A 21,005-nucleotide genomic window follows, 5' to 3' on the forward strand; every position below is an offset into this window, starting at 1 on the left:
GCCTTTTAAAGTCCATAAAAAAAAACAAATGTTTGCTATATCCTCACATTAGGGTTCTTCAGAAAGAAAAAAGTTTCACGCCAGGGTCCCTTCAATAGCAGGCTCCTCGGATACATGAAAAAGGCTTGAATTTTAGAAAGTCAGGCAACAGTAAACCTTCAGGCAGCCCCTGTTAGTTACAGTGGGGATTGGGGAGGGGGGTTGATATATTTATTCCAGGGACTTGTATTTTCTACTTTGCCTACAAGCAGCCCAGCTCTCAAAGGTCAGGAAGCTGGGTTCGAGGGCCGGTCTACAGAGGAACCCAGGCAACTCACTCGACTTCCTGGGCCCTAGTTTCCTCTTCTGTAAATGGCAGTTTACCGAGTCTCCTATTTGCATATGCCTTTATGGTTTGCCGGTCGCTGGTCCTGATTCCAGGCCTTAGCCAGGCACCCTTCCCCCAAGTCGCAGGGCTGCCCAGGGCTGTCCATGCTGCCCCCGCTGTCCCTCCGTAGACCTCTGGACCCTCAGCACCCCCACCCGCGAGGATGCTCGCAAGCATCATTTTGGAGAAGAATGTGTGTTGACGTTTTATTCTCCTCTCCGAGGACGAGCTAAAATCAAGAATGCCGCCTGAGTCCTTGGCTCCTGGACTCTGTTTTTTATATCACAGATTCCGGTGACTCTCCTGCTCTCTTTAGAAATGCGTAACGGGGAGGAGAGAATAAACGGATTAATGAAAATACACACCCTCGGATGAAATAAGGTTGAGAAATAAATTCAAGGTAGTAGATTTTTCTCTTTTTGCTATGGCTAGCATTTTATTATTGACTTGGAATTTTCTAACATTCAAAATGTACATCACGCACGATCAGGAGGTAACTGGTCAGGTGGTATATTTCACCCTCTGCTCCTGCCTAATAGAATAAAGTCACTTTTTTAAAAACCTGTATATGAAAAACTTACTCTGGCTGACCCCACTGCATTTGAGGGGTGTCCATCTTAAAAGTTCAACCTTAATGATTCAAATATAAATATTTTCTTGCTAATTGGATTAAATTAAAGTCTCCCTCATTAGTCCTGTGGTGTCTTTCTTTAAACAAGATTGAATGGGGTTTTAGGAGATTGACAAGTAAATAATCAATGGCTCTCAGGTAGAAATTGAGGAGGAGTACATGTCCAATAATTAGACGGTCCCCCAAACCTGGGAGGCTGTTCCTGTCCGCTGTATTCAGAGACGAACACACCTTCCCCAGGCAGAAGGGCACTCAGGCCAGAGACACAGCCTCAGCGATCGGGGATGTGGTCCTCCAGCAGGTACTGTCTCCAGCCCAGGCCAAGTGGCCCTGACAGCTGGCATCTCCCTGCATGCATGGGAACGGCGTCCTCCTCGCTTCTGTGTGACCGCCTGGCCGGGCCAGCACCGCCAGCAGCCTGCTGGGCCACCCCGCATGCCCGCCTGGGACCATACCTGCCTCTCCCTGCCTTAGTGCGACCCTTCCCTACGCTTTCCCGGGAGAACCTACCCTTTCAGAGGCACGTTTTGTCAGGTTTCAACTGTGCTTGATAGTTCTGTTAGTCGGTGGGAAATTGTGACCTTGTCTGGGGACTGGGGTTGCTGTCCTAGTCTCTTCCTTTCAGTGAAAAGGAACAGTAGCTACTAGAATGGTGGCCAAGCTACTTGTCAGAGGGGCCCGCAGCTGGAGGCCTCCTTGCCAGTGGGATTGGGGGAGGACCAGGCAGCTGTCCCTAGAGCCACTCCAGCCCCATGTCCCCGTCACATTAGTGGGCATGCTAAAGAGAGGGCGGGTGGCAACCTTGGGATTAGAAATGTGGGAGGGAGGGCGGTGGCAGGCAGCTCCAGGAAGCCACACCTCTGTCGCCTGCTCAGACAGACAGGCCTACCCCCAGCAAAGACGGGCCATGGAGACGGAGAGGGACCAAAATGTTTAATGCTTCTAAAAAGGTACAGAGAGAAGACGCCTCATTTGAGGCTTGAAGTGAGCATGGACTCTATCTCTCCTCCCCCTTCAAAAACTAAGAGAGAATCATCATGTGCTACTCAGCTGGCACCTCCTTGAGCCCGAGGACACCCCGGTTCTCCGTGCACAGCTGCACAGGTGGCAGGGTCAGGGGTCACCGGCCGCCAGCAGTCTGCAGTATTGCACTCGTTTGCTCCCAAGCCCTGACTTGAGAAACAGAAAGTCTCTTGCTGCTGAAAATAAAAAAGGTTAAGCACAGCTCTGCGGCAGGATGCTTAGTCACGCAGATTGCGGCGTGGCAGTCAGGGTCTTCAGGAGGTGAGCTGCTCCTCTTTTCCTGCTTGTTTAATAGTCTGGGGGTGCACAGCCGCTAGGAACTGGAAGCGGAGTAAACTCTGTTGACAGATAACCTTGAATGACGTCGGGACCGAGGAAAAATAAACACAGAGATTCATGCGCGGCAGGTGATTCGAAGGCCAGGCTGGAGCAGCTCTGCGTCTTACCGACGCGGGAGGGCAGGTCGCTGCCGCGGCATCAGGCAGAGAGAATGTGGATGGCAGGCAGAGAGAGGGGCTTGTGCTCCATCATGGTCCCATATTCATGCACATGAGGCTCCGGAGTTCATGCTGGGACCGGGAAGCAAAGAGCAGCCAGAATCCTGAGTGCACGTGTGTGCGATGTGCCTACTGAGGTCTCTTCGGGGGTTTTTTTCTGTGCATCACGTGACTGTTGTCCCTTGTTCCTGGACCCTGCTGCTCTCCTGTCACTGGGCGGGCAGGGGTCCCTCTAGAGCGAGTTTATCTTCTGCATGCTGTGAAGATAGGAGAGGAGAGGGGAGGTGGCCGTCCTTCAGACCATAGCCACTCACTCAGTGCCACCAGGCCCGTCCGGAGGACAGCGGGACGTGAGCCTGCTCTGTGTTCAGTGCCCTGCTTGTGAAAACGCCGGGTTCTCAAACATAACCAAGCCTCCTAATGTAGCGTGCCTTTGGCTTAACACACTTGTTGGCTCTGAGATCCCTCTGAATGATGAACTTGGAGAGACGGCCCGCAGGCCGTGTGCGATTGCCACACTGGAGGTCTGCGTGAAATGAGCCGCAGGTCTCGTGCTCCGGAAAAGGGATTTTGGTTAAGGCTTCAGCCGCAAAGGCAATTTGAGCTGACTGTTCCCAGTGTCCCGCTTGTGACAGGGTTTCTCAACAGGCTCCGGCATATGACAGGAGCTGGGTCAGAAGTCCTTGGGAGAGGCCAGAGCTTGACGCACAGCTTCCGAGGTCAGTGGCCTTGGTTCCTGGTCCTCTTGGTCCGCAGGGCAATGCCTCGTCCCTGGGTCCTTGCCCCCCTCCCTCCACTCCCGCCCCGGCACATGGTGCCCCCTCCCGCCCCAGCACACGATGGTCCAAGGGGGGCCCAGACAAAGCCCTGGGTGCAGGGCTCAGGGCTGTTCTTAAGCAGCCCCCTGCCTTCATGTCAGGTGTCCGAGGGAACGTTTCCACTTGGGCGTCTGGGAGAGGAGAGAAAAGGCAGTGGGCTTGGGGGAGCACAGATCTCGTCAGCCGTGTGGCCTCTGACGGCGCCTCGACCATTCAGGCAATTAGGTCACAGAACCTGGGCCAGATCGGGGGCATGCTCCCTCCGCCTTCAGCAGCTCCCAGTGCCCGGTTTCAGAGCCACCGTGTCCTGTGACTGAGGGACTCGCTGGAGCGCAGCAGCTGCTCACCCTCAGGGTTGCCACGGTGACAAGCATTTCTCCGGCAAGTGTGATAAACAAGAGGCACAGCAGCCGCACTCGCCCTGGCCTACCTGTCGAACCTGATGATTCGGGAGCTTATTTCCCCAGCCATAGGTTTCGGTTTAGAAATATATCCGATACCCTTCCCTCCGATTCTCTTTCCAAGGTCCACCCCATGCACGCTGTAGGGACACTTAGGCTTTGGTGAGAAAGAAAAGGGTCGCTTTAAAAAGACGGAGGTTGTGCCCTAACTGGTTTGGCTCAGTGGATAGAGCGTCGGCCTGCGGACTCAAGGGTCCCAGGTTCGATTCCGGTCAAGGGTATGTACCTTGGTTGCGGGCACATACCCAGTAGGGAGTGTGCAGGAGGCAGCTGATCGATGTTTCTCTCTCATCGATGTTTCTAGCTTTCTATCTCTCTCCCTTCCTCTCTGTAAAAAATCAATAAAATATGTTTAAAAAAAAAAAAAAAAAAAAGACGGAGGTTGGATGAGCACTTCTCGGTGTTAATGTACATAAATCAAAAGGCAGTATCTATTTTGACAGGTCCCATTTCAGTCCTATGAAACAGTAAGACACAAGCTCATTTGGATTATATTTGGATTATATTTCTTAATCAGATACATTCATTCTGATTCAAAATGATGTTTAGCCCTTGTTTTCCTCCCAATTCGAATCCAGTGGAAGAATTTCATTTCCTGCACCGTTGCCAGGAATATAGATATTAACTATTAAATACTTTTACCATTATTGTTAGTCCCCTGCTATTATTAGTAAATATCTGAATGCTCCAATATCCATCCCTGGCCCAGAACATGAAGGGTCTCCGCCCTGTGACGTGTATACAAAAGGGGATTGACCAGGAAGGAGAAAGTAGTTCTGATAAACCTCACTCACGCTCCATTCCCAAATGGGTTAGTTCTACTCGAGATGGGGGTCCCTGAGTGAGGGGCCGTGTTTGACCACCACAATGAGCAGCCCTGTGAGACAGCGAGGTCCGGCTATGAGCCATTGTCGGGGAAGGAGAGCAGAGCACCTGAGAGAGGGCCACCCGTCCAAACCCGTACAGTGGGTGCCGTGTCCGCAGACAGCACACACTCGTTCACGCGTGTCCCACAGGCATCTACCACGTGCCTGGCACTGCTGCTCCTGGAAATGCCTCAGTGGAGGGCCTGGTTCCTTCTTGTGGAGCCGCCCACGGTCCAATAGGAGAGACCGTGACTTCAGCTTTCACATAAGACGGTGTGATAAGCTCCTGGGAGCCCCAAGCACCGAGGCCCGGCTGTCTGGGCCAGTGATGGGGAGAAACAAAGGCTGGCACAGCCCTCCTGGCGGAGTGTTATCAGGGCTGGACTTAAAGGCTGGATCTGGGTCCCGACGACTGAGTCCGGGCTTTGCCATCTGTTGGCTGTGTGACTTTGGTTAACTTACAGAACCTCGTTAAATCTCCGTTTTGCCTCAAGGTTAAATGAGATAATATGTGTAAAGTGCTAATCCCAGTGCCTGAAGCATGGAATGTTCTCTGAACCTGGTAGCCACCACGGTCAGCATCGCCATCACTCGCCAGACCTCATTCACAGGGAGACATTTTAACAAGCGGAATCCACTAATTTAGTTGTACATAGGTACCACGAGGGAAGGAACTTTGGCAGAAGTTCTGATCCGTTCATTTGTGGACCAAACCAACAAAACAGTTCATCCAAAAAGGAAACTGAGCCCCTCCCAAAGCCATTAAGTTCTTGTAGCAAAGGAGCCAGAGAACCTGGTGGGAAATTTGCATGCGTTTTCTAGCACAATCATTTATTATTATTTTGAAGTGAATTAATGACTCTTTAAACACATCTCAGTTTTGATTTCTAAGATAAATACCAATAGACCTAACCCATGTAAACAAATCTCTCTAGGGGTCTCAACAACTCTCAGTCTAAAGGGCTGTGAGACCCAGACGCTGAGGAGCTCTGTGCCCAGTGGCTGGGCCGCAGGGAAGCGGTAGAACCAGGCTGTGGGCACGTGTAGAACACGCCTTCGGGCTTTCCTTGACTGAACAGCGGCACCATCCATCTCAGCCGCACCTTGGAATCACGGGGTGGCCGACGAATAGACGCCTGGCCCATCCCTGGAGGTAGTGATGCCCTTGGTCTGGGATGCATCTATGGCATCATGATTTTTTAACCCCCAAGTCATTCCGAGGTGAAGCCACGGCTGAACACCGCTTGTTTATGATAGTCAGCGAGGAGGTAAGCCAGCCCGCGTTGTCATGTCAGGCCCAAGCAGCAGCCACCTCCTGTATTTCACTAAAAATCTCAGGGAAACTGCAGCAAGTCCTGGTTATTAAAGTTGAAATATTACTTGTCCATAAAAAGGTTAAAACCAAAATAAGACCTGAAAAGACCAACAGCAGTTCTTCCACCAGCTTCCGTGGGCCGGTGGCGAGGTCCTCCCCTCTCCCCCCCTTTCGGCACAGCAGGGCTTCCGGGAGCGTCTTCGCTGTAACCCGCCCTCCACGCATCTAGTACTAGCCTGAAGTCGTGTTCTAGAACGTGGTTTCCAATCTGGGGGTGTTGCCCCCCTCCCAAAGGCCAGGGAATGAAGTGGGGAGCTGCCAGGTTTGTCCTGAAAATGGCCCCCATCTACTGCAGAGGTCACCCAGGAGGCGAGCGCAGTTCCTTCCCTGCCCGTGCTGTTTCTAGGGTTAGGCCCTCACGGGGATGCTCTGTAAGCTCACTTTGTAGACGTCATGTGTGCCGTGTTTAACACGTGTGTCCCAGCCATGCACTGGCCACCCCCTCCTGCCCCCACTCACACCCACACACGGCTTCTGGAGGGAGCTCGAGCTTAGCATGTGCGCTGGTTGTTGACTGAGAGATGAGCTAAAGCAGAGGACAGGAAGTGGTTTCGGCTGTCGTGACTGTATTTCTTTATAGACAGTGAAACTTAGAAACCTCGTGGGGAAAGGGGCGTGTGTCCGTCTTGCACCCCTGTCTGTGTGTGGGAGGGGGCGGCAGTTGGTTGGTTGGATCTGTCCTTTCACTCCTGATGTTATCTTCTCGGAAACCTCTCACAGGCTCTGTCCACGCCACATCCGTGGCAGCCTCCCGCGTGGAGCAGGCGCTGTCCGAAGTGGCCTCGTCTCTGCAGAGCAGCACCCCCAAGCAGGGCCCGCTGCACCCCTGGATGACACTGGCACAGATCTGGCTCCACGCAGGTACGCTCTGCCCCACTGTGGGCCCCACCCCGCCCACAGTGGGCCCTGGGCCAGAAGCTGCAGGATCCCGTGGGCACTGCCTCTTGAGCCCACAACCCCTCAGCAGGAGAAATCAGAGCTTTTGCAATCACACCAAAACGTTAGTACAGTGGTCCCCCTTATCCACGGAGGATATGTTCCAGGCCCCCCGGTGGATGCTGTAAACTCTGGATGGTATCGAACCCTCTGTGTACTGTTCTTCCTTTTCATACACACCTATGGTAAAGTTTAATATATGAACTAGGCACAGTAAGAGATTAACAACAATAATATTAAAATAGAAGCACTTTACGGCCTCTCTGGCCTATCTGAATCGCCACGTCCCTACTCTTGCACTTTGGGGCCATTATTAAGTAAAATAAGGGTGCCTTGAATACAAGCACTGTGATTCCCAACAGTCTGTTCGATAACCCAGCCGGCTACTAAGAGACTAACAGGCGGGTCAGGTGTGCAGCGACCCTGGACAAAAGGATGATTCTTGTCCCAGGGGGGATGGAGCGGGATGGTGCGAGATTTTATCACATGGATCAGGTTGGCGTGCAATTTAAAGCTTGTGGATTGTTTATTTCTGGAATTTTCCATGAAATATTTTGGGACCACAGTTGACCGTGGATAACTGAAACATAGAAAGTAAAACCGCCGATGAAGGGGAGACTCCTGTACTTCTTTGCAGGAGCCGTGAATCCCTCTGTCTCCCCACCCTCCCCTGCCTCAATCCCCTGACCCAGAGCAGCACCCAGGAAAGCTCTTGGAGTTGGACTCTCAGGGTGGCAGGGAGCTGGCTGTGTGTGGGCTGCGCTGCAGCGGGGCCCAGAGAGCTACGCCCCAGCTTTCTCTGCGGGAGACAGCGTGGCGCAGAGGCCCAGACCCGAAAGTCTGGAAGCCCCGCAGGCTTGGAGGGGAGTCCCAGCTCTACCACTGAACAGCTGCACAATGCTTCCTCCCAGCCTCGGTTTCCCCATCTGTACAGTGCGGGTAATCGTGTTCGTCTCCGGGGTTGATGGGCACAATACCTGGCGCATCCTGGCAGTGAGACACGGAGTCCCTGGGAGAGGCACAGGCGTATTGCTGACATGGTGCCTTTATCAAAGCAGAGGAGGGGCCGTGTTTCCCATTCCCCGCTCCCCGCTCCAGGCACCCCAGGAGGCAGGTACTGCACCGCTGGGCTGGAAGCTAGCCCGGGAGGCAGGCTCCGTGTCTCTCCTCCATTTCTCGTGGCTGCGTTTGCGTAGCTAGAAACCCCCCAAAGAAACCCAGCACGCAGGCGTGTTAGCAGCAAGAACCCAACTCTACAGACTCCGGGCGAACGATCGCTGTGGTTTGCTTGCGTTTTTGTTTCCATATAAAAGATAACTTCTGTTCCTCGTGTTTTATCACTTGATCTGCCAGGCCCTCCCAGGCCTTCCCTGGCTGGACTCGCAGGGCGCGTGGTGAAAGCCCAAACGTGGCTGGGGAAGTGCTTGTTATCCTCACTGTCCATCTGTCTGCTCATTTGCCAGGCCCAATTGTATGATGTTCAGCCTTGTTTGGAACTGTTGGTGGGCCTTCATCTATGGAAACCCGGTGGGTTTACCTGGCTTTGGCGTGTCACAGACAGGGCTTAGCCAGCCTCTTCTGCCTTGGCACCTTTAAATGAGCCATAAAACGACAGTAAACTAACAGTGGCAGTAAATTATATCCTTCTAAGCATAAAACACGCGAGGGATGATTCAGGAATGTACTGATGGTTCTTCCTGCGCGGACGAGGGGCCAGCATCGGCCTCTCCTGGGTCCTGGGAGCCGGCGGTTGGCGCGGGGAGCAGCGTCATGCCTGCCTCCACTGCTCTCTTACAGAAGGCCAGTCCCCATCCAGGCGCCTGGCCGATCCAGTGTTCTTTATGAGCAGTGACTGCAGAAAACAGGGGAAAGGAGTACGGGTTACTGTTGGGTCAGGAGAGACAGGCTGAACCTGCAGGGCCAGGGTGGGAGCCACTGGGGAGGCGAGGTTGTCTTTCAAATGGGCCATAGACTCTAGTTTGTTTTTTTAATATACTGTATATTTTTATTGATTTCAGAGAGGGAGAGAGACAGAGAAACATCAATGATAAAAGAGAATCATTGATCGGCTCCCTCCTACACGTCCCCTACTGGGGATTGAGCCGCAACCCAGGCATGTGCCCTGACCGGGAATTGAACCGTGACCTCCTGATTCATAGGTCGATGCTCAACCACTGAGCCACACTGGCCGGGCTGGAGTCTAGTTTTGAAGGGCCAACGTCTGAAAAACCAGAAGCGCTGAAGGGGACCCTGTGGGCTGGAATGAGCTCAGTGGACCTCACAGGCTTACTCCTCTTGCCTGAGTAAGAGCCACAGTCCCAGGACGGCCTCCCCTGTGGGTTTGCTGCCACTCACTCCGTTATCCAGACTTTGTTCCTCTTTGCGTGGCTGGCTGTGACTCTCAGGAGGAAATGCTGTAGCTGCTTGCTGGAACATTGCAGAGCAGTTTGGAGATATCCTGGGGTTTTTATATAATCAGGTCACATCCATGTCTCACTGCCGTCGCCTGCAGGACAGGATAAAGCCCTCACTGCTGGTAGCAGGGGTGGCGGTGGACATTCTGCCTGTGAGTGAAACTGAACTTACGGAAATCGGGTGCCATATCTGCCCGACTCTGGGCAGAATATGCATCGTGCTTGTGTGCGCATGGCGAACGTGTATGTCATGTGAATGGCTGGAGTCGATTAGGACCTTTGTAGGGTTTGTGCCATAGGGACCCAAAGCAATGGCTTTGTTAGAGTCAAGATTTAGAATCTTATCATATATTCATATCGTGTCTTCAGGTAGTCTTTGAAGGGGTCAACTCAATAGGCGGGCTCCCCCAAACTGTGATGTGTTAGCTACTATGAGGGGAGCTCTGCTGCTCTGAGAGGCACAGTAAACGTGACCCCCGCTCTCTGACAGCTGATGGGAACCAGGTGACATCCGCGTCCACGTCAGCTCTGGCAGCCCTGCCAGATTCTGTCCGTTTTGCAAGCTTTAGAAGCAACTGGTTAGAGATCCAGGTCTGATGCCCATGGCGTGGCGCTTCTGTGACTTTGTGGGTCTCTTCTCTCGTGGTTGTTCTTCCGGCGAGCTTAGTGGAAACGCGTGATGGGAACCCAGGTGGAGCTAGCTTCAGATCTGAGGGTCACAGGTCAGGGCATCTGAGACAGCCTCAGATCTCCCCGCTATTGTAGGAGAGGGTCCCTATGTGTCCATTTGAATGGCAGGGAGATCGTGAACAGGACCCCCGAGCCTTCATCTGCTCTGTGAGGGTCCGGCCAGAGCCCAGCAGGGAGCACAGACCCAGGCCGACCAGGGGTGCTTGGGACAGGGTCCCACCTTCCGTGGGGTGGGACCCATCCCCTGGTTGCCTGCCCCCCGCCAGCACCCCCTCAGACTCTTCCTCGTAGTACCTGGTGGCCGACCTGCATGGGCTGTGCATGTTTTTCCCCTGGTTTGTTTGGATCCATGTGACCGTTTTATTTAAATTATTTTTTAACAAATAATACAATTTTGAATAAATAGTACACAATGTATTTATTTGTACAAAAGGCATCGAACGAAAAGACTCTGCCCACCTCTGAGCCTGTCACCCCCACCCACAGGCACCCACTGTCAGCAGCCTGCACCTTTGAAATGCCACACTCGGAGGTCACTGCTTCCCCACACGCGAGGCTGACTCACACCTTCCCGCAGCTGCAGAGCGTAAGCCCATTGTGCGAACTTGCCATCATTTCACCAGGAGTCCCTCGCTTAACATTTAGATTCTTCCTAGTATTTTGCTGTTACAGACAATGCATCAATAAGTATTGTTGTATGTATTGTCCTGTGTCTGTATCTAAACGTGGAAATGATGCATCAAAGGGTGCATACTCGAATTTTGATAAATGGTGTCAGATTGCCTTCCATAGAATTGTATGAATTCATATTCAGTCACTAATGTGTGAATGCCCATTTTCTCGCATCCTTGCCAACACAACGAATTACCAAACTTCTCGATCTTTGCCTATCTGATGGGTGAGAATGGCATTTCAATTGTCTGCTCACAACGCCCGCCCATTCATCTGCTTCAGGGGTGGGCAAACTTTTTGACTCGAGGGCCACAATGGGTTCTTAAACTGGACCGGAGGGCCGGAACAAAAGCATGGATGGAGTGTTTGTGTGAACTAATATAAATTCAAAGTAAAGGAGCGGAGGGGAGAGCAAGAGAACCCTCTGCTCTTTCGGCTCCGCGGGCCGGATAGAACAGCCAAACGGGCCAGATTCGGCCCGCGGGCCGTAGTTTGCCCACGGCTGGCTTAGATGCTGAGCTGTTCTTTTCACTTGTAAGCATTTATTATGTCAAAGAAATTTGCCTTGTCTGATATGTGGTAGAAATATTTCTCCCCGTTTTTATTTTGTTTGTGTTTTTTGTCCTTTTTATTGCCAGTTTTTTAAAAAATACATTTATCCATCTTTTCTTGATGGCATCTGGCCTTCATCTGACATTTAGAAAGCAACTACCTATTTTTACGGTCTCTTTTCCTGAAAGTTCGGGGTATCTGCCAGTGCCACTTGTACATTCGTTATAAAGAAGGTCAGAGGGGTTATCTGCCCCTCTTGCAGGAAAGAAAGCCAGGCTAGACAGAAGTAAGCGTCTCTGAGCTTCCTGCGGCAGGAGTCGGAGTTGGGATAGAGGATTTGATGTTTACTCCACGCGCGACACATCTCCCTCCGGCTTTGCCTGATGCAGACCTCGGTGCTGCCACTGGAGTCATTCATTGCCAGTGACTCCGAGCAGAACCAGGACCCTTCCCAGCCAAGCAGCCTGGGTGCCATCTTTCAATTTCCACGGTGGGATGGCAGCTAAAAATGACTTTGCAGTAGGTGGTTAATTTCTGCTTGTTACTTACTAATAATTATAGCTTTCACTTTGGCACCTCTCACAGTCGGAACCAACGGCTATTCTTAGATGTGCAAGATCAGATTTTCTGATTTCTCTGGGAATTGAAAGCCGTGATACTCACAGATTCCTTGGCCCTGGCCTCGCCTGGCCCTTTGCCCTTCCCCCTGCCAGGCTCCTCCCAGCCACCAACAGGCCACATGGGCAGAGTCGAGGGATAACACTGTGGCACGGCCCCTGGCGAGATGAAGACAGCTCCCAGGCAGGTGGCCTGCTGTCACTCAGAGGGAGCGCCTGCCTGTGGGAGGGATTGGTCCCCGGTCCTGCCTGCTGATGCACTGTCCTTGTTGCTCAGTCAGCCCCACCAGACTGGCCCTTCCTCTGCCCAGAGGTGGGTTTTAATTAATGGTCTATCTTGCAAGTAGCTAACTCTTATCAAGGACACTGCGTGTGTCAGACATTATTCCATGAACTTTATGTCTCGCCTCATTTAGTCCTCATAATAGCCTCATGGGGCATAAATGCCCTGTTCACCTCATTTGACAGATGAAGAAACTGAGGCACAGCTGTCATCCCTTGGGTGGCTGGTGGTTCGCTTTTCTGCAGCGGGAAGCTGGGGAAGAGCTGGTGTGTGGGGTCAGCGGGGATGAGAACTGTGTCAGGAGCCTGAGAACATGCAAGTGACAAATTCAGGCACAGGAATTGGGGGGTGGGGTTCCAAGCCAGGGATGTGATGCGAATGGCTAGAAAGAGAATGTCGGTGGAGGAGGGAGAGGGCTGGGGCAGGGAGCTGAGGCCCCACATTTAAAACCTGCTGCGGGGAGGAAAGGCCAAAGAAATGGAAGGAGTGGTCAGCAAGGCGGGAGGGGACAGGAGGAGCGGTGGGTGGCCGCAGAAGGGGTGCACACAGGAGCCCATGCAACAGTGGGGAGCGAGGGCTCTGGACTAGGACGAGTGGAACCCTGGTCCCACCATGGTGTCCACGGCAGGGCGACCCTCTGAGCCCTAGCGCCCTGCTCTCCAGCGTGAGGACAGTTGTGACAGAGGCACAGGACAGTGCGTGGCATGCCCAGCGCGTAGCAAGCACCGCATTGTTTTTAAGTAGGAAATGGCTGGTAGGAAGTGCTGTTGAGTGACTGGGTCAGGTGGAGACAGTGTTTGTTGGATTCAGCATATGGTGTTGGCGGCCTGACAAGACAGGTGGTGGCGTGGCGGAGATGGGCCACACTGGTGTGGGCTGCAGCGCGGATGGCGAGTGAAGCGAGAAGGGCGAGGGCACATTTCTCACAAGAAGAACCCCGGGGAGCACAGTGGGGACGTGAGGGGAGCTGGGGAAGAATGCGGGTCAAGGAAGAAGGTTGAAGGCGGACACGGAGCCTGCTGATTGCTGATGGATGATGCAGTCAGGATCGAGACCCTGTCTGTCATCCAGAGGACAGAGGACAAGCGCCGGCGTGACGCGCTCGAGAAGGCCAGAGAGCGCCAGGGTTCGGGCAGAGGCTGGCCCTCAGTTAGAGCAGAAGGGGCGGCATGGATGGGCGCAATGGGCAACGAAGGGCGTGAGGGCTCAGTGGCGAGAAGGGGCTCAAGGTCAGCTCAGCTGGCTGTGTCTCCCCTTTGAAGGATGAGTCAAGTTCAGCGGGGGCTGGGGGCGGCGGGCTAGGGGAAAGGGTTGAGGAGTCAGGAGAGCATCCGGACCAAGGCCTGGGGAGGGACAAAGTGTATGGCCAGTGCAGCCAGGAGCTAGTCTTGCCATCCCACCGAGCCCCTGGCCGAGGGACCCCTCTGCACAGCCATTCGCAGACTCGGAAATAAATGTCAGCCATGCAGCCAAGCCCTCGGTGAGGACAGGACCCGGGCCGTGTTCCCCCTGGGGGACTGCAGGCCCCAGCGTGGGGCCTGGCCCCGAGAAGCTCAGGGTAGGACCAGTGCATGAAAACAAAGTCACTGCCTCCTTTCACTTCCCGGGTCCCCAGAGGCAGTCCCGTGAGCCTGTAGGGGTGAGGGCCTCCCCTCGGTCTGGAGGATTGGGAGGGTGACTGGACACTCGTCAGGACACACGACCCCTTTCCTCTTGGCCCTCGTGCTGAATTACATGAAGGAGTGAGCACGGGAGGCAGGCTCGAGCCGCTGCGCTCCTGGCGGGACACCTGCACAGGCCTCACTGCCCCCTTGGCAGTGGTGGCGTGTCCCCTTCAAGGCCCCATGATATGAGTGGCTCAAGTCCCTGTGTGTGTAGCAGTGGGCGTGAAGGACTGTCGACCTGCAGCGTTTCCACTCGGGGTGGGGGACTGGCAGGCTCTGGCCCCTGTGTATTCCCGACGGGCCCCTGCCAGGCTCTTGTGTCCGGGGGCGGGGGGGGGCGTGTAAATGTCCCCACTAGAGTCGCACTGTCCCGGGGCCTCTGAAGGGCAGGAACCCAGAAAAGCATCCCCCTGCTCTGTCCCCACAGCCGAAGTCTACATCGGCATTGGGAAGCCTGCAGAAGCCACAGCCTGCACCCAGGAAGCTGCCAACCTCTTCCCAATGTCCCACAACGTCCTGTACATGCGAGGCCAGGTGGCCGAGCTCCGAGGAAACATCGACGAAGCCCGGCGGTGGTACGAAGAGGCCTTATCCATCAGCCCCACCCACGTGAAGAGCATGCAGCGACTGGTGAGTCTGACAGCCGGTGGGACCCCTCTTCGGTGGCCCCCCCCCCCCCCCCCGCCTTGGAAGCAGCAAGGAGCTCGTGACCCTCAGACGCTCCTGTGGTCCCAGAGGCCAGAGGTGGTTTGCCTGCCAGGCTGCCACGATGCGCAAAGCCAGCGGCACTTCCTCCTGAGGGTGGGGTGCCTGGAGCCCGGGAGCTGGCGGTGCACGGCCGCAGCAGCCTGCCCGGTGTGGCGGGCAGTGTGAGGCAGGGTCCCCTGGCCACCAGTCGCAGCCACCCTGTGGCTCTGGGTTTAATAAAGACCGTTCCATGGCCCTGGCACGGTCATTGTCATCTGGGCCTCTGCACTGCTTTTAGCAGCCACCTTGGGGGGTTCACCCCCCAGGAGAGACTTCAGCACAAAAGTCAGAGCACTTTACAAACTGGCGCCTCTTACCTTGTGGAACCCCGAGACTCCAGCTTGTCTCCAAGGTCAGCGCCTAGTAGGGGCCTCCTGTCAGAGGACCCAGAGGGCCAGATAAGTCGCTCCAGGGTCCACAGTGTATGGGGTGCTGCTCCCCACAAGTGCACACACAGCCCTCATCTGGATGCCCCCAGCCTTTGCCGTGGAATGGGGCCCCCCGTACCCCAGTTTCTGTCAGGTGGGGGAGCAGACCGACCCCTCTGGAGGGTCTGTGCTGTTAAGAACAGACACTGAGCCTCGCTGGTTTGGCTCAGTGGATAGAGCGTCGGCCTGCAGACTGAAGGGTCCCGGGTGCGATTCCTGTCAAGGGCACGGCAATGCCCAGGTTGCAGGCTCAACCCCCAGTAGGGGGTGTGCAGGAGGCAGCCAATCAGTGATTCTCTCTCATCATTGATGTTTCTCCCTCTCCCTTCCTCTCTGAAATCAATAAAAATATATTTTTTAAAATTACCAAAAAAAAAAAAAAAAGAACAGGCACTGAGTCTGCTGCACAAAGCCGTCGGTCTGCTCGCACTTCCTGTGAGAATCCGAACGGCAGCGCAGAGGGAACCAGGCCCACGGCGCCGGTAGAAAGCCATGTTCTCTCCCTGGTTGCTGGCCAGGCTGGGGCTCTGGACGTCTGCTTCATTGTCAGCACAGGACCTCTGAGACTCAGGGAGCCACCGGAAAGGAAAGCCTGGTGAGGAAGCGGGGTGCCCTCTGCACCGCCATGGAGTCCGGGGCCCGCAGTCAGCAGTGTGTGATCTGTGAGGGCGAGCACTGGACAGCTCCGGGGACGGGGTTCCTGCACCATCGGTGTTGTTGCTGGCCCTTTAACTTCGGGAAAAGCTCATAAGTTCTTTGCACCGTTTTCTTTCTGTGAAATGGAAACATTCAACTCGATAGGCTGTGAGTTTCTGCCAGGTGGTAAGAGGAGATGGTTTTGTAAGGAATAAATAGGAGGTTGTCTGAAGGAGCCCCAAAGCCTTCGTTCTCCTGCTGAGCAGTAGTGACTGGTTCTCAGCAGAGGAAGCCCGGCACCCAGCCCTGGGCACCGGGAGGGGGTGTGCCTCCGAGTCAGGCTCGAGCTCAGCCCCAGCCCTGGAAACCTCCGGCTTGTTGCCTGGCCCCCAGGGGCCTCCGTGTTCCTGTGACTTACCCAGTCATCTGTGAGACCTGAATGATTTACATAACAAGCCTGGCAGAGTTCCTGGCACCTAGTAGGTGCTCGTTAAATAGAAAACTGACAACAGCCATTTTCAGTGTTAAAAATAAGTCAGACCTTATAGTAATTACAGCTACTTAATTTTTTTCACCTTCCCTTTATCAACATTTCGTAGCTCAGTACAGCTTTATAACTGTACATACTATCCAAACACTAGTTTGATTAGAAATGGCTTTTCATTTTTGTCTCACTATTCCAAGAGGCACTCGCAAGAGCTTCTGAGACCTCCGAGCTTTCTCCAGCATTGCGGGAAAGGTGTAATCAAGGTGTGTACCCAGCCTTGTTATTAAAAAGAGGCAGCGTGCCTCTACCTCAGGGCGGATGAATTATTCAGAGAAGTATTTCTTGTCCATCCCCAAGGGAAACACATGAGACAGAAGATCAAATAGGAAAATCGCACCAGGGAGGTTTTCTGTTTCACCTTTGGAGCTTCTCCGGACACCTGAGCTCCCTGACAAACGCCAGGCGCTTCCCTCGGTGAAAGGCGCTGCCACAGTGGGCCCAGCACCCAGGGCTTGTGAGCCCCGGGATAGCGGCCCCGCCTGGGCCTTCTCTGGCCGGGGGACTGGGCGCTTTGGAGGTCTCACCAGGAAAAAAATAACAACAGTGAAGTCTTGAGACTGTTCTCAGGGCATCCGGATATGTTTAAAAACTCTCCAGGCGGGAGGCAGGCCGAGGAGTGTAGATACTCGTGGTCCGAAACCACCCAGGGGCTGTGATCAGTGGGACTCCCAAAAGGTGGCCTGAGGGTTCCTTCTTGGTGACCCTGTGAACAGTGCATGCTGGGCTCTGTACTATCAGCCCGCCCCACAGGGGACAGTCCCTGGAACTCTAGGCCTCCGCTAGCCGGGAAACATCCCAGCCCTCCCCCTCCTCCTCCCTCCCCGAGGGAGGGGGGAAAGTGGCCTTGCATATACTCTGGAGGCCACGGAGGGGCTCCAGGCCACACTGGCCTGGGCGGCATCCCAGTTCTGTCTCTCACCAGCGTTGGGGCCTAAGGAAGTTAGCTTCTTTGTGCCTCAGTTTCCTCAGCTGTATAAATCGGGGTAGTGTTAGCACCAGAGGAACTGAACATCTCTACCAGAGTCATCAAAGACCCTGCCCGACCCTCGTGGAAACCAGACTGGCCCTCGGCCCCTTAGTGCAGAGGAGGCCCGGCAGCGAGGTCACAGCTGTCTTTCTACCAGGTAAAGGCCAGGGAAGAGCCGGGCTCTAGACCAGCCGTGGGCAAACTACAGCCCGTGGGCCGGATCCGGCCCGTTCGGCTGTTCTATCCGGCCCGCGGAGCCAAAAGAGCAGAGGGTTCTCTTGCTCTCCCCTCCGCTCCTTTACTTTGAATTTATATTAGTTCACACAAACACTCCATCCATGCTTTTGTTCCGGCCCTCCGGTCCAGTTTAAGAATCCATTGTGGCCCTTGAGTCAAAAAGTTTGCCCAGCCCTAACCGGTTTGGCTCGGTGGATAGAGCGTCGGCCTGCAGACTCAAGGGTCCCAGGTTCGATTCCGGTCAAGGGCATGTACCTTGGTTGCGGGCACACACCCAGTAGGGAGTGTGCAGGAGGCAGCTGATCGATGTTTCTCTCTCATCACTGTTTCTAACTCTCTATCCCTCTCCCTTCCTCTCTGTAAAAAATCAATAAAACATATTTAAAAAAAAAAAAAAGTTTGCCCACCCCTGCTCTAGACTGAAGTGGCGAGGGAGGCGGGAACAGAGTCTGGGCACGTGCCTGGCACCGGAGAGGGATGTGCAAATGAGAGGTGGGCCAGGAACGTCTGCGCAGGCTGGGTCAGGGCGGGACTTAGAAGGTGAAGACTAGAAGGAGTTTGAAGAACGTGAGCACCGGAGACCATCCGGGAACCAACCAAGGAGGTTCCAGGGGAAAGAACCAATTGTGGTTCATGGACAAACCCAGAGGAGGGGAAGTGGTCAGAGTGCTCACGGGGAGGAGAGGAGCAGGTGGGCGGTGGGGGGCGCTGTTTGGAAGGAAGGAAGGAAGCCTGTGTCTGTTACAGGTGGAGACCAGGTGGCTGAGGTGATGGGAGAGCAGTGAGCAGTCAGGAGCTTCTGCCTGTTCCATAAAGAACAATTATTCGTTAACTTGGGGGTTGGAGGGTGAGTGGCGCGTGTGCCAGATCGCCCGACCCAGCTCGGAGGAGAGGTGTGATTTAAGCAGAAATGCAAACACATTAATATTGTTAAAAAGCAATAATGACATGGAGCCAGATGGTATTCATTAAAGTTAATAGAAGGTCAGGCTTGACAAGAGAAATGTGAATTAAACCCCAATGAAAATTGACAGTTTTCTAACAGTTTTAGCCTTCATATGTGTTTAAATCCACACGGAGAGAGAAGGGAGAAGAGAATTAGTGTGCTTATTGTTAATAATGAGTTGGCACAAGAGTGGCAGAGAGCTGAGTGTGGGCAGATAGAAGGGCGTGCTGAGCTAGGGGAGAAGGATTGCATAGCTGTGTTGACAAGGGAAGCATTCATAGGCTGATAGGACTTTTTTTTCCAGAAAATCTAAGGACATATTTTCATATCAGTTTTGCATGTGGATAAATGTACATATATTCGCGTGCTATGCCTAAAAGCCTTTTGCTCCCAGCACCCGAAATGAATTCATGAAAGAGCAAGCTTTCCCCACCAGTTTTTTGTGACCTGGAGGAGGAGAGGAGAGGGGAGGGAAATGGGGATGGGGCGGGGGGTGGGGTGGGGACTGAGGGCAGAGGAACCGCATCCCTGGGCAACGCTGCCCAGGCCAAGGACAGACACGGAGACTCGGGGTGGCCAAGGACGAGTTACCAGGACGGGGACAGGCTCCGCAAACAAGGACATCTGTTTGTCCTCTGGTAACGTCAGCCTGGGCTTTGGAGGGCAGAGTGTGAGACGTGAGGGTGCGAAAGGAACCCGCGCTTTCAGGGGAGAGGTGAGCGTGGAAGGGAGCCAGGAAGGCTGGTGGGGAGGGGGGTCGCTGAGGCCTCATGGAGGAGCACTGCTGAGAAACAGTGTGTCCTGGAAACAGGAGCAGGTGCTCCATCTCCCGCGTCCAGGTGACAGGTGTGCAGCAGAAGCAGATGGTGGGGCCATCAGGGCTTGGCAGCGTGGGCAGCTGTGGAGAGGGAGGCAGACAGGCCTGAGGCAGGTTTTAAAGGACTGCGCCCAGAGAAGCCTGGGAGGGGGCAGTGGGGAGCCAGGGCACCTACCCTCCGCGCCCCCACCCCCGCCCCCCGCCCCGATCCTGCAGTGGGGAAGGAAGAGCACTCATGAGGGGGGCCTGCAGCTCAGGCGAGTCTGGCGCAGCAGGCACAGGGCATCTCAGAGCTGACGGGAGAGAGGGAAGGGAAGGTTAAGGAGCCATCCCCTAGATGTCCAAGTTCCCAAGGCAAGGCAGGCCAGGGAAGGGCAGAGAGCGGCCGTGCACAGGAGGGTAAGTCCCGCCCCGCTGGTGGAGCTCTGAAGAAAGGGGCCGATGATTGGGGGGAGAGACGTTGGAGGTGATGGGTTAAACAGGGGTCCAGTTCACTGTCCCTCAGACTGTTGGAGGGCCGGACTCTAGTTTAAAAAAAAAACTATGAACAAATTCCTATGTGCACTGTGGGCCCGGGACGAGTCGGCTGCTAAGCAGGACAGGCGGCAGCACCCAGCAGGCCGGATAAATGTCCTCAGCGGGCCACATGTGGCCCGTGGGCCATAGTTTGAGGACGCCTGGGTTAGGGCCTAACCGTTAGGCCCAGCCACCCGCCCAGGAGCATGGCCGAGGCCCACCTGCCCCAGCTGAGGGCCACAGGGTGCGGGTGGAGGAGGGAGACCACGGAGAGGTTGCTCAGTGTTGAGTCACTCTAAGGGGCCACCTCATCACAGAATAAGCTTTCTCTTTGGGGCACGGTGGGCCCAATAGTGCTAGCGTGTCCTCTGTGAATGGACGATAACACGAAAAACCCCAGTTCAGTCAGAATGGCTTCGACTGAAGGCTTCCCCAGGCCGTCTTTGAGGGTTTTCTCCACAATTTTGGGTTTCTGAAGCATTAGACACCTGACCTCGAGTGTGCAAACGTTAGGAGTGGTGTTGGGCTGTGTTCCCAGGAAGCTCATCGGTAGCAGAGGCTGCCAGAGAGAACGTTCCTGTCTGAAAAGTGCATTCACTAACCATCTGCCCGAAGGCACATGCGCAGTGCAGGGGGCGGGCGCAGGGGGTGAGGTGCAGGGGGCGGGGTGCAGGGGGTGAGGTGCAGGGGGTGTGGTACAGGGGGCAGGTGCAGGGGGTGGGCGCAGGAGGTGAGATGCAGGGGGCGGGTGTAGGGGGCGTGGTGCAGGGGGCGGGTGTAGAGGGCGGGTACAGGGGGCTCGGATCCTCACTACCTCTAAGTTTAACATCTCCAGCATTTGATCCAGCGTGGTCATCACAGCAGCACTGCTCTGAGAGAAGGCTGAGCCTCTGTAATCTGTCTACAGGCTCACGGGCTTGTTTACAGGGAAGAGCCCCTCCCGCCGCCCCCCCCCCCATGTGCATGACGAGCCAGATGCAGGCAAAGGGTCTGATGGAGGGAGGGGGTGAGCCCTGGCTTGCCTGGGGCAGCATGCACCGCTAAATTACGAAACTTGGGTGTTTTTCTCTCTGCCCCATCTTTCAGTGTCAATCTGTTTAATGAGATTTGGGCAAGATCGCCTGACTCGTATTTTGTTAGCTAGCAGCATGTTTTCCAAGTTGTGCCTGTTGGAGGAGAGACACAGCTGAAGTTGATGAACTTCTCAGGGTTACTCCAGAGACCAGTGTCTGTGTGTTTGTCTGATGTATCCGTCAGTCTAGCCAGGGGGGACCCGGGGCCGCAGGCAGCCCGGGGCA

At 54.6% G+C, this 21,005-nt stretch overlaps 1 protein-coding gene across 6 annotated transcripts in view; it reads left to right on the forward strand.

Moving 5' to 3' along the window:
- The window catches only part of TTC7B (tetratricopeptide repeat domain 7B), a 204,841-nt gene that overhangs the window by 163,601 nt on the left and 20,235 nt on the right, over positions 1–21,005 (forward strand). For all 6 annotated transcript variants that reach the window (XM_080685190.1, XM_080685192.1, XM_080685194.1 and 3 more), the window contains 2 exons: positions 6,759–6,899; positions 14,294–14,496. In XM_080685190.1, the coding sequence (XP_080541316.1) occupies positions 6,759–6,899; positions 14,294–14,496 (344 nt within the window). The remainder of the gene's footprint in view (positions 1–6,758; positions 6,900–14,293; positions 14,497–21,005) is intronic.

Source organism: Plecotus auritus (assembly GCF_963455305.1).
Source record: "Plecotus auritus genome assembly, chromosome: 1".
Taxonomy (NCBI): Eukaryota; Metazoa; Chordata; class Mammalia; order Chiroptera; family Vespertilionidae; genus Plecotus; species Plecotus auritus.